This window comes from Ptiloglossa arizonensis, chromosome 2, assembly GCF_051014685.1.
Source record: "Ptiloglossa arizonensis isolate GNS036 chromosome 2, iyPtiAriz1_principal, whole genome shotgun sequence".
Classification (NCBI taxonomy): domain Eukaryota; kingdom Metazoa; phylum Arthropoda; class Insecta; order Hymenoptera; family Colletidae; genus Ptiloglossa; species Ptiloglossa arizonensis.
In genome coordinates, this window is record NC_135049.1 from 15,104,275 (window position 1) to 15,116,563 (window position 12,289).

At 38.5% G+C, this 12,289-nt stretch overlaps 1 protein-coding gene across 2 annotated transcripts in view; it reads right to left on the reverse strand.

The window, feature by feature from the left end:
- Positions 1-3,546: 3,546 nt before the first annotated feature.
- Positions 3,547-12,289, reverse strand: part of LOC143143350 (cysteine-rich venom protein pseudecin) — a 111,381-nt gene continuing 102,638 nt past the window's right edge. For both annotated transcript variants that reach the window (XM_076304493.1, XM_076304492.1), the window contains one exon: positions 3,547-7,594. In XM_076304493.1, coding sequence (XP_076160608.1) covers positions 7,339-7,594 — 256 coding nt within the window. In that variant the 3' untranslated portion in view covers positions 3,547-7,338. The remainder of the gene's footprint in view (positions 7,595-12,289) is intronic.

The following is a 12,289-nucleotide window of genomic DNA, read 5'->3' on the forward strand; positions in this document are numbered from 1 at the left end:
AACCGCGTAGCGAATAAAACAAACGATTAAATTTATACTCGAGCGTACAACGATAAAAGCAACGCGTTCCGCGTTAATGGGAAACGAATCGGTAACCATTTCACAAAATTTCACTCTCCTTATTATTAATAAATTATTAATAAATTTCCCTTTGCACCGAGGGAATTCAATCGTCGTATTGTCCAGGCGAAACATTCGAGTACGTGCATTTTTAACGTACACGTTGTTACGCTCGGTGTACAAATTATTTCGGGTTCCCTGCTTGTGTCTATTGACAGAAGCAAAACGATTGGCGTCCCTCTGCCAATAGACATTATCGATGAAACGGAACCACCGTAATCGTAACACCGTCAGAACGGTATTTCGAACGATTTGCACAATACCTTGCACCGTACAAGATTTATCGAATAAGATTCGAACGACGAGCGATAAATTTGCGAATAATCGTGGATCATTGAAAACGTTGTTCGAAAGCGAGTTTTTCGTTAAAAAAAATACAACAGATACGAAATATCACGGATCTTTGAATATTTCTTCGTCGATTCTGCTGGAAAATTCGACCAAATGATATTTTATTTATTATGGCATAAGTATTTGTGAATATTATTGTAATCATAGGTAGAAATAATAAATAGGCACAGATTATTGTCGTGGAAATTTTAAAACAGTCTTTCAATATTTATCGAGTTTAACTTCTTAACTGGATTTCTCGCAGCAAACACGAGTGTGACATTATTTATTTCTGAAACAATTATCCCTACACGGATAAATAAAAAGACAAAGCAACGCGAGACAAACGATGTAAATCGTATCCTTGTCGATGTCACTACGATGTTTTAATATTTTCAGAATTTTTCTATATTTTATCAGAATTTAGTGGAAAAGTTTTCGTTAATTTGTTAATTTCGTTCTTTAATGCATTCGAACGGTATTCTTTCTCTTTAATTCGAACAAAAACTTGTCATTTAGTGAGCAAATTCATGCTTCAATGTACACGTTCATTCAATGAAGATGGATAAAACAATAGTAGGTAAAAAATGGCAATAATTCTCAAAAACTAGAACGAAATGAAATTGTGAAAATGGAAACGAAAGGTTTTCTCTCGGTTCTGGGTGGATTCGAGAGCTTCGTTTCCTTCTTTTTTTTTCTTCCTGCAGCAATTCGGAAGCCAGTCGATATATACCTCGTAGAATTCCACTTAATCCTTCCAGTTTCCCTGTATAACGAATAAATAGTGGCGAACGCTTAAGCACGTCGCAAAGATAGCACCCTGCGTATTAATTCCCCACTGAAACTCTGCATAACAGTTAATCTGATTTATTAATAAAGTTACGGTCTCATGCGTGCTCTGAACTTTCAGTTTATCTGGGTTTCTTACGATCTGGAGCATGTTACACGAGACGTGTTTGAATGTAGAAAATACAAATGTTGAAATAATAGAGTATCATAATTTAAGAAAAACGAGGTATTGAAGTATCAAAGTATCAGACTATCAAAGTACAAAAGTATTAAAGTATCAAAGTACAAAAGTATTAAAGTATCAAAGTACAAAAGTATTAAAGTATCAGAGTACATATTAATCCCTCAGAGTATTTAAGTACCAGTGTATCAAATTATAAGAGTATCAAAACATCAAAGTATCAGACTATCAAAGTATTAGAGTATCAGAATACATATTAATCTCTTAGGGTATTTAAGTACCAGTGTATCAAATTATAAGGGTATCAAAACATCAAAGTATCAGACTATCAAAGTATTAGAGTATCAGACTACATATTAATCTCTCAAAGTATTTAAGTACCAGAGTATCAAAATATCAGACTATCAAAGTATTAGAGTATCAGAATATATATTAATCTCTCAGAGTATTTGTGTACCACAGTATCAAAGTATTTAACTATCAAATTATTAGAGTATCAAAATACATATTAATCTCTCAGAGAATTTAAGTACCAGAGTATCAGAGTATTAAACTATCAAAGTATTAGAGTATCGGAGTATCGTATTATCAGATTAATAGAGTATCGGATCATCGAAGCAACAGAACACCAGAGCAACAGAGTATCAGGGTATTAGAGTATCGATACGTAAGAGTGTAACTGAAAACCTTCAGAACGATGGAAATATCTTTCCAATCTTATCAATCTTTCTATTTTTATGAGAACTTCACATTTCTTTCGACAAAATTTCTATCTTAACTCTCTACACTTTTACTAAAAAATAATTTCAATATTTCTTAACGAAATACTTATACTCGCTTTATATTCACTATTCTATTACTAATAAACTGTACTCACTGGTATAAGAAAAAATACTGCTATATTTTATAACAATTCCATGGACCATATTTCGTAATATCACTAAAGCTACGAACAGGTGTAGTGCTCCAGAAAATATACTATTCCCGGTACTAAATTTCCTTTAAACCCCCGGTGACAGTGCGTCCTAAAAAGTAACCATAAACGAAACTTACCGATAAGATCGTAAAGCCACCTGCATTCAAGTATCACGAGCTTGTATACAAACCTTGCTGTAAATACCTTTTTCGGGATAAATTGTGCTTCGAGCGAGGAAATGCGAGAGGAGACGTCGAAGGAATACCTATTTTCGGATGGGCCTACGAAGGGGACGAAGAAAAACGATAAAAACCGGGAACGGTGATGGAGGCTGAAGCCAACCGCGACACAGGATGATAAAGTTAAAGTCGAAGATGCAAAAGACGCCCGAAGTGGCTGCGCCCGGGCACAGAACGTTGCACTTCTTTACGAGATGGAATTTGTAATAGCAAAGTGGCAAAGAAAGGTGATCGAAGAACAAACTAATTTAAGCTGAAACGTAGAAGTGAGGGGAATCATAATAAAAACTTCGCTACTTAAAGTTTGAAAACGGAACGGAGGACTATTTTAAACGCGAAGAATCGCGTGAATTAAAAAATGGACGAAACTTTTCGAATTTGAACCCGTGAATCCTCTTCGTTCGTTTCCCTCGGATTTTCTTATACTTTTGAATCGTGGGGAAACCCCTCACCGCGAGCGGTGAAAAATTAAATTTCGTGGCTCGAGTACCACGCCGAAAGAATAAAAGTCAACGTATTATTTTCGGTGCGAAGATATTCTCGGAAACGTAAAACTCGACGATTCTTAAAAATTCCACGCTGACTTCATCCTCCTTTAACTTTACCTTCAAACTTTCTTAACATCCCGAAATGATAAATCGAAGCAACGTGCGAGTAATCGGAATAAAAAATTTCGCTCTGTGCAACAGCGAATAACAAAATCAAAAAAAGTACCATAAGTCTATATTTTCAAATAGAAAATGTCAAAACTGTCTAAAATTATCCGCGCGATGTTTTTCATAAAAATAGGAAATAAAATCGACGATTCAATGCTTCGAACGTATCGAAAGCAATCTTGGTTAAGAACGACGAATGATTATTATTTTCGTTAACCAACGAAGAGTTTTCTTAATTAACGACGAAAGAAACCCGTGTTCATCGCGCAATTATGCAAATCTTCAGCCACACCGAACGCATTGAGGGCGACGAGCAATATTTACAGAATCTTTATTTCGTTAAGTGAACAAAGTGTGACAGCTTACAACGTTCCACTCGAAGCTGCGTAACTCAGCTTCGCATTACATCGTTTACGTGTAACATTAACCTCTTAACTAGTACCTAACACGATTAAGTGTCAGCTATTAACCGCAGCTTTACGTCTCACGTGTTGCATATACTGTTCTTATTTAACGCCGTTCGTTATATAATACCTTACGGACTACTCTATACACTATGTGTATACCTGACGCTCCGCTCTCACTCAAGACTCGTCACCGTCTCTCTGTTTTGACATTTCTTTCTCTTAACGCGACTCTCGAAAGCCGGGAACTACTTATTATTCCATTCGCACTCTACACGTTCCTCTCCCATTTGTGCATCGCATACGTCAGATCTGCAATTACAGTTTACGAATCAAAACACCGTGAAACGCGATGAAAAATATTGCCTCTGAAGCGCGCCGTATAGCAAATAAATCCTGCAAGGACGTTCGATACACTTCCAGAATTCGATTAATCGAACAAACGACAAATCAATGCTTCTCACCGTCTAACGATTTCACATTAGACGATATTACAAATACCGTTCCGTTCGAAAATTTATATCTCCCCCGTTTCTATTCCCTTTGTTTTTGTTTCACGAGCACTCACGAATGCATCGGTACGGAGAATTTATTATCCGTATCGATAAGGTAGCACTCGTAATAGAAGAAACGATCGTTCTTTGGTTAATTTGTACGAAAATTAATCGATTATCCGTCAATCGTAGATGAAATTTGAAATTTCTAGTTCTTGATAATTGGCCAAGTGGATACGCGACTGGTTCGAATTTATTTACAGTCCTTTCGTGGATCGTAGAATGCAACGAATTAAACAAAATTGGAGACAGTTGATCGTGATAAATGTAATTCAATTTTTCAACTTTAAATATACTTGACCCGATTGAAACGATCAATAATTGCTCGGGAATAAAGCTAAGAATTTAATTTTCCCGAGTGTACATAAATCTGATTACGTGATTCTTTTAATTTACCAAATGGATCGGTTTTAGTCGCGTTTCAAGTATGTACGTACATTCATAAGCACTCGCTGAATACTTGCAGCAGCTTGTTTTGTCGTTACACGTTGAATAACGTCACGAGAAAATTGTACAACGTCGTAATATTTTGTATACACTGACTACCGTAGAACTTACATCGCTAAACACGTTTTAGATAGAGCTTCCACTTATGTTTATAGATTTTAGTCCCACGTTTAGGCGACACACGAGCCCGACAATAAAAAATGTTACTTTACACGCGCATCTCGCGGTAAAATACTAATTATCAAACGTTTTGTTCAAAATTAAGTTTCTTCTAAAGTAAACGAAACGAAAAAACAACAAAAATGCACAGTGACCCGACGCGACACTTTATTTAAATTGATCGGAAAGTGAATATTTCTTTAAATATGAACGGGAAGCAATTTGAAAAAATTTAGCAAAAATATTCAAGGAAGTCGGAGATTAATTGCACACGAATGTAAAGAGAACCTACGTACGGAACATCGAACAGTTTTTTAAATTAAATTGAATTTCCCGATGCAAACGAAGGTAAATAAATTCAACTTCCAAGAACTACAATTTTTTAAGCAAAGAATTCGTGTAAGTATTTATCAAAGCTGTCTGGAAAACTAATTTTATACAACGATACTTAAAAAACATCTTTCGCGATCAAATAATTGACGCGACCAACGATTCATAATTTTCGCAATGCAATCCTTACTTTTGATCTCAATAATGCGAAATGAAAATGGATATAAAAATAACGCGGATTTAATTTAAAACAAAAACAAAAAAGAAAGAAACACTTATGAAAGAAAAATATTTAAAACGTTAGACAATTCTTTAAATTTTCTGGATTAGACAATTGACAGTATTCATGAACAACTTGGTATCATTATTACAAAAACAGTCCAGTCTAAAAGAATAACCATCAAATGTTGATACTGTATAAATCGTTCTCTTTGTTTCATCCCGAATTCAATGTTGCAATCAACACCCATCAATCGTTACGAACTTCGAACACTTTTATGACCGATATATCGATTCAATAACTGAGTAATCGAACAAGTGTAAAGTCACTAAGGCCAAAAAAAGGCAAATTTCGTATTCGAAGCATCGAAATCTTTCAAAATTTTCATGACAACGTAATTCGTGGCAACTTGGATCAAAATGTACAATTTCGATCGAAACTGATCGGTTCGGTATCGAGTGATAATTTTAATAAAAATTGATAATTATGAGAAAAAAAAAATTGGTAATTTCGATACCGATGGATAATTCAATGGAGCAAAACTGATCATCTTACGAAAAAAAAATTGATAATTTTTATTGACGGCTCGCAATCGTCCGTAATCAAACGACGATGAATACAGCACCGAGAAACACCCAACCAAGTTTCACTTACGAATTTCCGCTTACTTATGTTATGTACACACCGCATGCACGTCTATATAGACACCCTTATCGTTTACAAATATCAAAAGGATTCGCCCGATTCTCCAATCCGCGCGGGGCTTCGATTCGTCCCTCGTTCTTTCCGGAGCCCCTTTGCTCTCGTAGCTCGTCTTTAGGTGTCCTTAAAGTTTCCCTCGTCACCCACCGAGAACAGTATCCCAAAGGCGAGCTACGACGATGTTCGCAAAAAATAGAGTCGATTTCCGGGGCGACGTTGTCGACAGTAAATATCGAGCAAAGGGAAATTTCCTTTCAGCCGCTAAATCGAACCAACTACGCGAACAAAGTAATACTGACCCACTGATACGATTAATTGTCAACCAACTACGCGAACAAAGTAATACTGGCCCAATGATACGATTAACTGGTAACCAACTACGCGAACAAAGTAATACTGACCCACTGATACGATTAATTGTCAACCAACCACGCGAACAAATTAATACTGGCCCACTGATACGATTAATTGGTAACCAACCACGCGAACAAAGCAATACTGGCCCACTGATACGATTAACTGGTAACCAACTACGCGAAGAAATTAATACTGGCCCACTGATACGATTAATTGTCAACCAACCACGCGAACAAAGTAATACTGGCCCATTGATACGATTAATTGTAACCTAAGAAAAAAAGAGAACGAAAAGAACATTCTACACGGAGAACCAAATCTTACGTGGAACGAAACAAGCACAGCACGAGTCGTTAGCCCTCTACTTCATAAACCATCGAAGACCGGATAAAAACCCTATAAAATTACACATTTTGCGAGATTTGCGTACGATGTTCCCCGGTGGAGAACTTTTAACAACGGTATCTCATTTATTGTTTCCGGTGAGTATCGATCGCGTACGAACTTGATCCTCGAGCGTTGGAGTAAAATTCACAGAGGGACAGAGGGCTGAAGCGACTCGCTGTCGAGTACGAGCTCTAGTGAAAATCAAAGACAACGAGTACGAACCGTACACCGTACGAAAATTACAATAGAACAACCTCACCGTTAACGATCGAGTTCAACGTGACTGCGCGAGGAGTCCACCCGTTGCCAATGTTCCGTGGGGAAGACACGTTTCCCTTTGTTCATCGATGGATCTACGTGGTCTAAATAGTGGTATCGATGCGACAGCGACCATCGACGGTTTACCCGGACGTCGCGTCACGGTTTCGGTTTGGCTCTCGCGCGACGTCCACGATGCGATCTTTGACAATTGATTTCGTACCTTGGTGACTGACCGATCGATCAACCCGGCACGAAGTAAATGGCCCTCGATGTCCAGGATCGTTCACTACCCGTGATGGTAGTAGATCTTGTCCTTGCAGTTACAGGTGGCACCGCAGAACTTCCGTCGTTCCCTGCCCTCCTTCGTGTTCGTCTCGCAGACCCAGGTGCGAAACGTCCTGACCAGCTCGGCGCAGTTCGACCACAAATCGGTGTAGTAGCAGGCGTTCGTGCAGAGCTTGTTGCGCGTGCAATGCTCCTTGCACGCGCTGCACGGCTTCCCGGGCACGTAAGGATGACCCAGATGACCTTTGTAATTGCCGCTGCGAACAAGAATTGACGAGCGATCAGCTGGCGTACTCGTTGGGATTAGGCGCGAGGACGGTCGGGTGTGTAAAGCTCCCTGGTGCGGCGGGAGCCGAGTGTTCGCGGGTTGAGGAGGTCTTGGTTTAATGTCGACACTGTAATAAATTAGAACTCTCGAGTAGCTGTATCGTTGCTAACCGAAGAGAACCGTCCCGAGGGTACAACGAGGGAACGGGAATCGACTCCGTCTGCGGATTGTGTTTCCTTGTACATGGGACTCTCTGGTTGTCCCTGTGTTGGAGGGGAATATAAATTTCACACCGAGCAACAGATGACGTAAATTTGTGGACCCTGTTTAGCGATGTGTTAGCAACTTTGAACGGATTCAACGTCGGAGAATGGATATCGCGCTTTGTAGACCTTGCTTGGCGATGAGGGGCTAGATGTGGGACTTCTTGCAGGCTTTGTTTAGTTTTAGCTTAGGAAAGAGTCTAAATGTAACACTGGTCGACGAAATGATACACTTCGTGGGCCTTGTTTAGCGATGAGGGGCTAGAAATGAGACTCCTTGCAGGCTTTGTTTAGTTTTGTCTTAGGAAAGAATCTAAATGCAACGTTGGTCGAGGAAGTAATACGCTTTATAGGCCTTGTTTATTTATTCGATAAGAAAGAGTCTCGATTCAACACTGATCGATGGATGTCACTCTTTGAAGACTCTGCTTAGCCATATGCTGAAAAAGGGTTTCGATTTAACACCAACCAATGGATGATACTCTTTACAGATCTTGTTTAGTCTTATCTTAGGAAGGAGTCTAAATGTAACACTGGTCGACGAAGTGTTTATGCGACAAGAAAGAGGCTCGTTCAGCAATGATAGATGATACTTTCTGAAGACCTTGCTTAGTTGTATCTTAGCAAAAAGGCTCAATGCAATAGTAGTCAAAAGATGACACTCTTTGTAGGCTCTGCTTAGTGATATGTTGGGAAAAACTCTCGATTCAACACTGATAAATGAATTGGCACCCTTTGTAGACCTTACTTAGTTGTACCTTAGAAAGAAAGGGTCAACAGTCTGATTAGTAGAACCAGTTTTCCTTTCAGGACAATTCTCGAAAGTTCTTAACAGTAGTATCGCATATACTTAGTCCTGGACGTAGACTTGTTTTAACAATTTTTCAGTTGTAGACCGATTTCTAGGAGTCACATAACGATAAAGGGAAAAATGTTATCTATCTCAACTCTCTTCTGTACTCTCGTACGTAATCCTACAGAGTGTTTCTATTCCCCATATTCGAGCAATTATGTTTAGAATTGTTCAAATTGATGCTTTACTATTAGATTATACACTGAGAATGTTAACTCGCGCAAAGTTCGTGGAATCAATTATGTAGAAGCGTTACAGAAATACCTAATTTGAGGAAATTTACCTATAATAATTAAATGTGTTCGTCAATCCTTAGCCATCGCATGGATTGGATTTAAATTGGGTCAATTACGCACGATACGTCGGTTCGCTACCGAGACAAGTATGACTGAAATGCTTGTTGGAGAATCTTGATTGACATGTATCAGCCAATACCCAAATTCTTGACAACGTGTGGTATGGCAACGTGGAATGCAGGAACGAAGGTTTCAAAACTAACACTGTTCTCCAACGTCGGTAATATTAATTCAATGATACATCCTCACGTAAGTCGTTACGTTTTTAAATATCGAAAGTGTCAGCTGCAGAGACATCTACAGAAGTTGAAATTAATATCCGCGAATCGAAAACACGTCTAAAAGTGATTCGTGTATTCAAAGACGTCAGAAACGAATTCACACGTATCGACTACACGTGAAGACGACGCAACCATAGCTTATTTCTATTAGAGGAATTCTTTAACTGATATACTGTGTATAATAAATCTTTATCCACAAGAACACCCTATCAAAGGATAGCCCAAGTTACACGTATAACTTATTAAGATAAATACTGACAAACTTACTAGGAATTACGTAAATAAGCTTCGTAATATCGGGTTAGCTGAGGTGTACAAAGTTTTAAATCATGAGTTAGGGACTTATAGCCTCGCTTTTAGATTAAGTTGTGCAACCATGGTTAACGTTCTATTGCACTGCTTGGATATATTACTCTACCGCGCTGCTTCTTGTTGCCGTATATTCCCCGTGCTGTCGCTTTCGAGGTAATGAAATTATTAATACTGTGTAGGACGACTCATTGCACAGCACTCGTAATAATGTTAACTATGAATTATCTAATTATAAAACCACCCAGTACCTGTAGTTACCAACAAGCATCGCGTGTTTTGTCGCGAAAGTATGGTGTAACTGAATTATTATGAACACACAGCAAAAGTTTACTACCAACTTGCACCGTATAATCGGTTTAACGTCTTCCAATCAGGGGACGTCTTGTTCCCAAACGAAAGCCACTCCAGTTCGTTCGTTCTTATCAATTTTAACCCACATAATTTTCACTTCATCGTTGCATCGACTCGAACGCAATCGAGTCGAAGTTTTACGCGTTTCGGTGAGGAGATATTGCTTATATTTACGAGTCTCTTTACATCTTTTCATTTTCGCCGCGTCACCAAAGTGCCTGGGAACGACCACGAGCCAACTTCCAAACGGAACGTCCTCCACAATTAATTTACATTTAGAGTATTTTTGCGTGAATCCCGCGGTCCCGTCCGTGATCATCGCGCGGTGTTTTGAATTCAAATGGCCGACGGCCCGTAGTATTTGCGAAATTAATTACGAGAGCCAGACACGGGGGAGGAAGGAAAAAATATGATCGAATAACGCCGCGTGACGTCGTTTTATTTATTAGACGCCAAGGGAACGGGAAATCGTGGACCGAATTAGACAAATTAATCGACGCAATAAATCGATACTCTCTCTCTTTTCAGACCTCATTTCATCCGCGAAAGATTCGTGTCGGGATTAACATTCTGGGCCATCGAACTTGGGCAACTCTTGAATTAGACGATTTTTTGTAGTTTTCGTAAAATTAATAAAGTAAGTGAGTAAGTGAGATAAAGATAAGTAAATAAGATTGAAACGGAGAAGAATTTCTACCACTTTTGGTGAGAGGGTCGATTTACGAGTATTATGTAATAATAATTTACTAAAATTTACGTTATATTTATTCCAAAACTTTACCATCAATGTTGGTAAATTGTCGATACGAAATAACTGTAAATCGAGAAAGTATCATCCTAGATAAGTTTCTCGACAAGTTTCGTCGTTCGATAAGAAACGGAGCTATCAGGTTCGTCGTTTTATTTTTCTAAAGACGATACTACTGTCTGACGAACATGTGCGAAGTTTCGTGTAGATCCGTCGACTCGTCCGTATATTTACAATTCTTCAAAGTTGAAGTGTCACAGTATTCTTTTACAATGGAAAAAAACGAGAAAACTTATCGAACAACCAAGTATATCGAAAGTATCAGAATCTGATCTTCGTTTCAATCTTACTTGTTTACTCTTTATCGTAACTTTTCTGTACATTTAATTCAACTAAAACTAAAAAAACTCACCTAATCGAATCCAACGTTACCCAAACTCGATCGTCTCGAACGATCCTGAAGATCGATATCGATCCAGATCCATCCAGGATTAAACGAACTCTAAATAAGATGTATCGAGGACTCGTAATAAACACGTCGAGGGAATTGTCGAAGACGTCTTCCCGGAGTGAGAATTTGAATTTAAATTGGAAAACATGTTACACGGAGACGAAGAAACTCCTGGAAATGATATAACGTCGAGCAACGGACGCGGAATCGAGACTCATCGTATCATGCGGTTTAATCACTGAGAGATTTGTAGAGTGTCGCCAAAAAGTGGCCGTATTCACGAAATGCCGGAGAAGATGCGTTTCCCGCGCGAACTGGGTCAAACGTCAAGCGGAGTCGGTGAAACGTGATTCGTTACTCGGCAGAAAGCAACATTCGCTTGTACAGAGCGTGCTAGAAGACGAACGCACGAGCTACGACGATCTACGAAAATTCAGACCACTCGGCTGGCTGTGTTCCGTATTGCGAATCCACGGATAAAAATAGTAATCGGATCGAAAGTCCACATTTCGCGGGAATTTGGAACTTTTGTTCCATTTAATATTCGACAACGAAATCGATGATTACACTCACCGATGAGAATGTAAATGCATTTTTGCATGACTTGCAACTGAGCTGTTCGTTCGAGGGTAGCGTTGGATTCGATTAGGTGAATCTTTTTAATTTTCGTGGAATTAAGTGTACAGAAAAGTTACGATAAAGAGTAAACAAGTAAAATCGAAACGAAGATTAGATTCTGATACTTTCGAAGATATACTTGGTTGTTGGATAAGTTTTCTCGTTTTTTTTTCTATTTTAAACATATACTGTGACACTTCAACTTTGATGAATTTTAAATATACGAACGAGTCGACGAATCTACACGAAACTTCGCACATGTTCATCAGACAGTAGTATAGTCTTTAGAAAACAGTTTCAATTATATGATTACACATTTTTCTTATCATTAAAACGAGTAAAATATAACGTTCGGACGATGGCTCTTTAATTATTTCGATCCTATTTTTACTGCGATATTTTTACTACTGGTATCCCCAGAAATATGACGAGTACGAAATAAATGATTCGAAAGAAATTTTTTCGTTTCGACCAATACGAATTCTTCGCGCGACAGATGTGACATATTTCT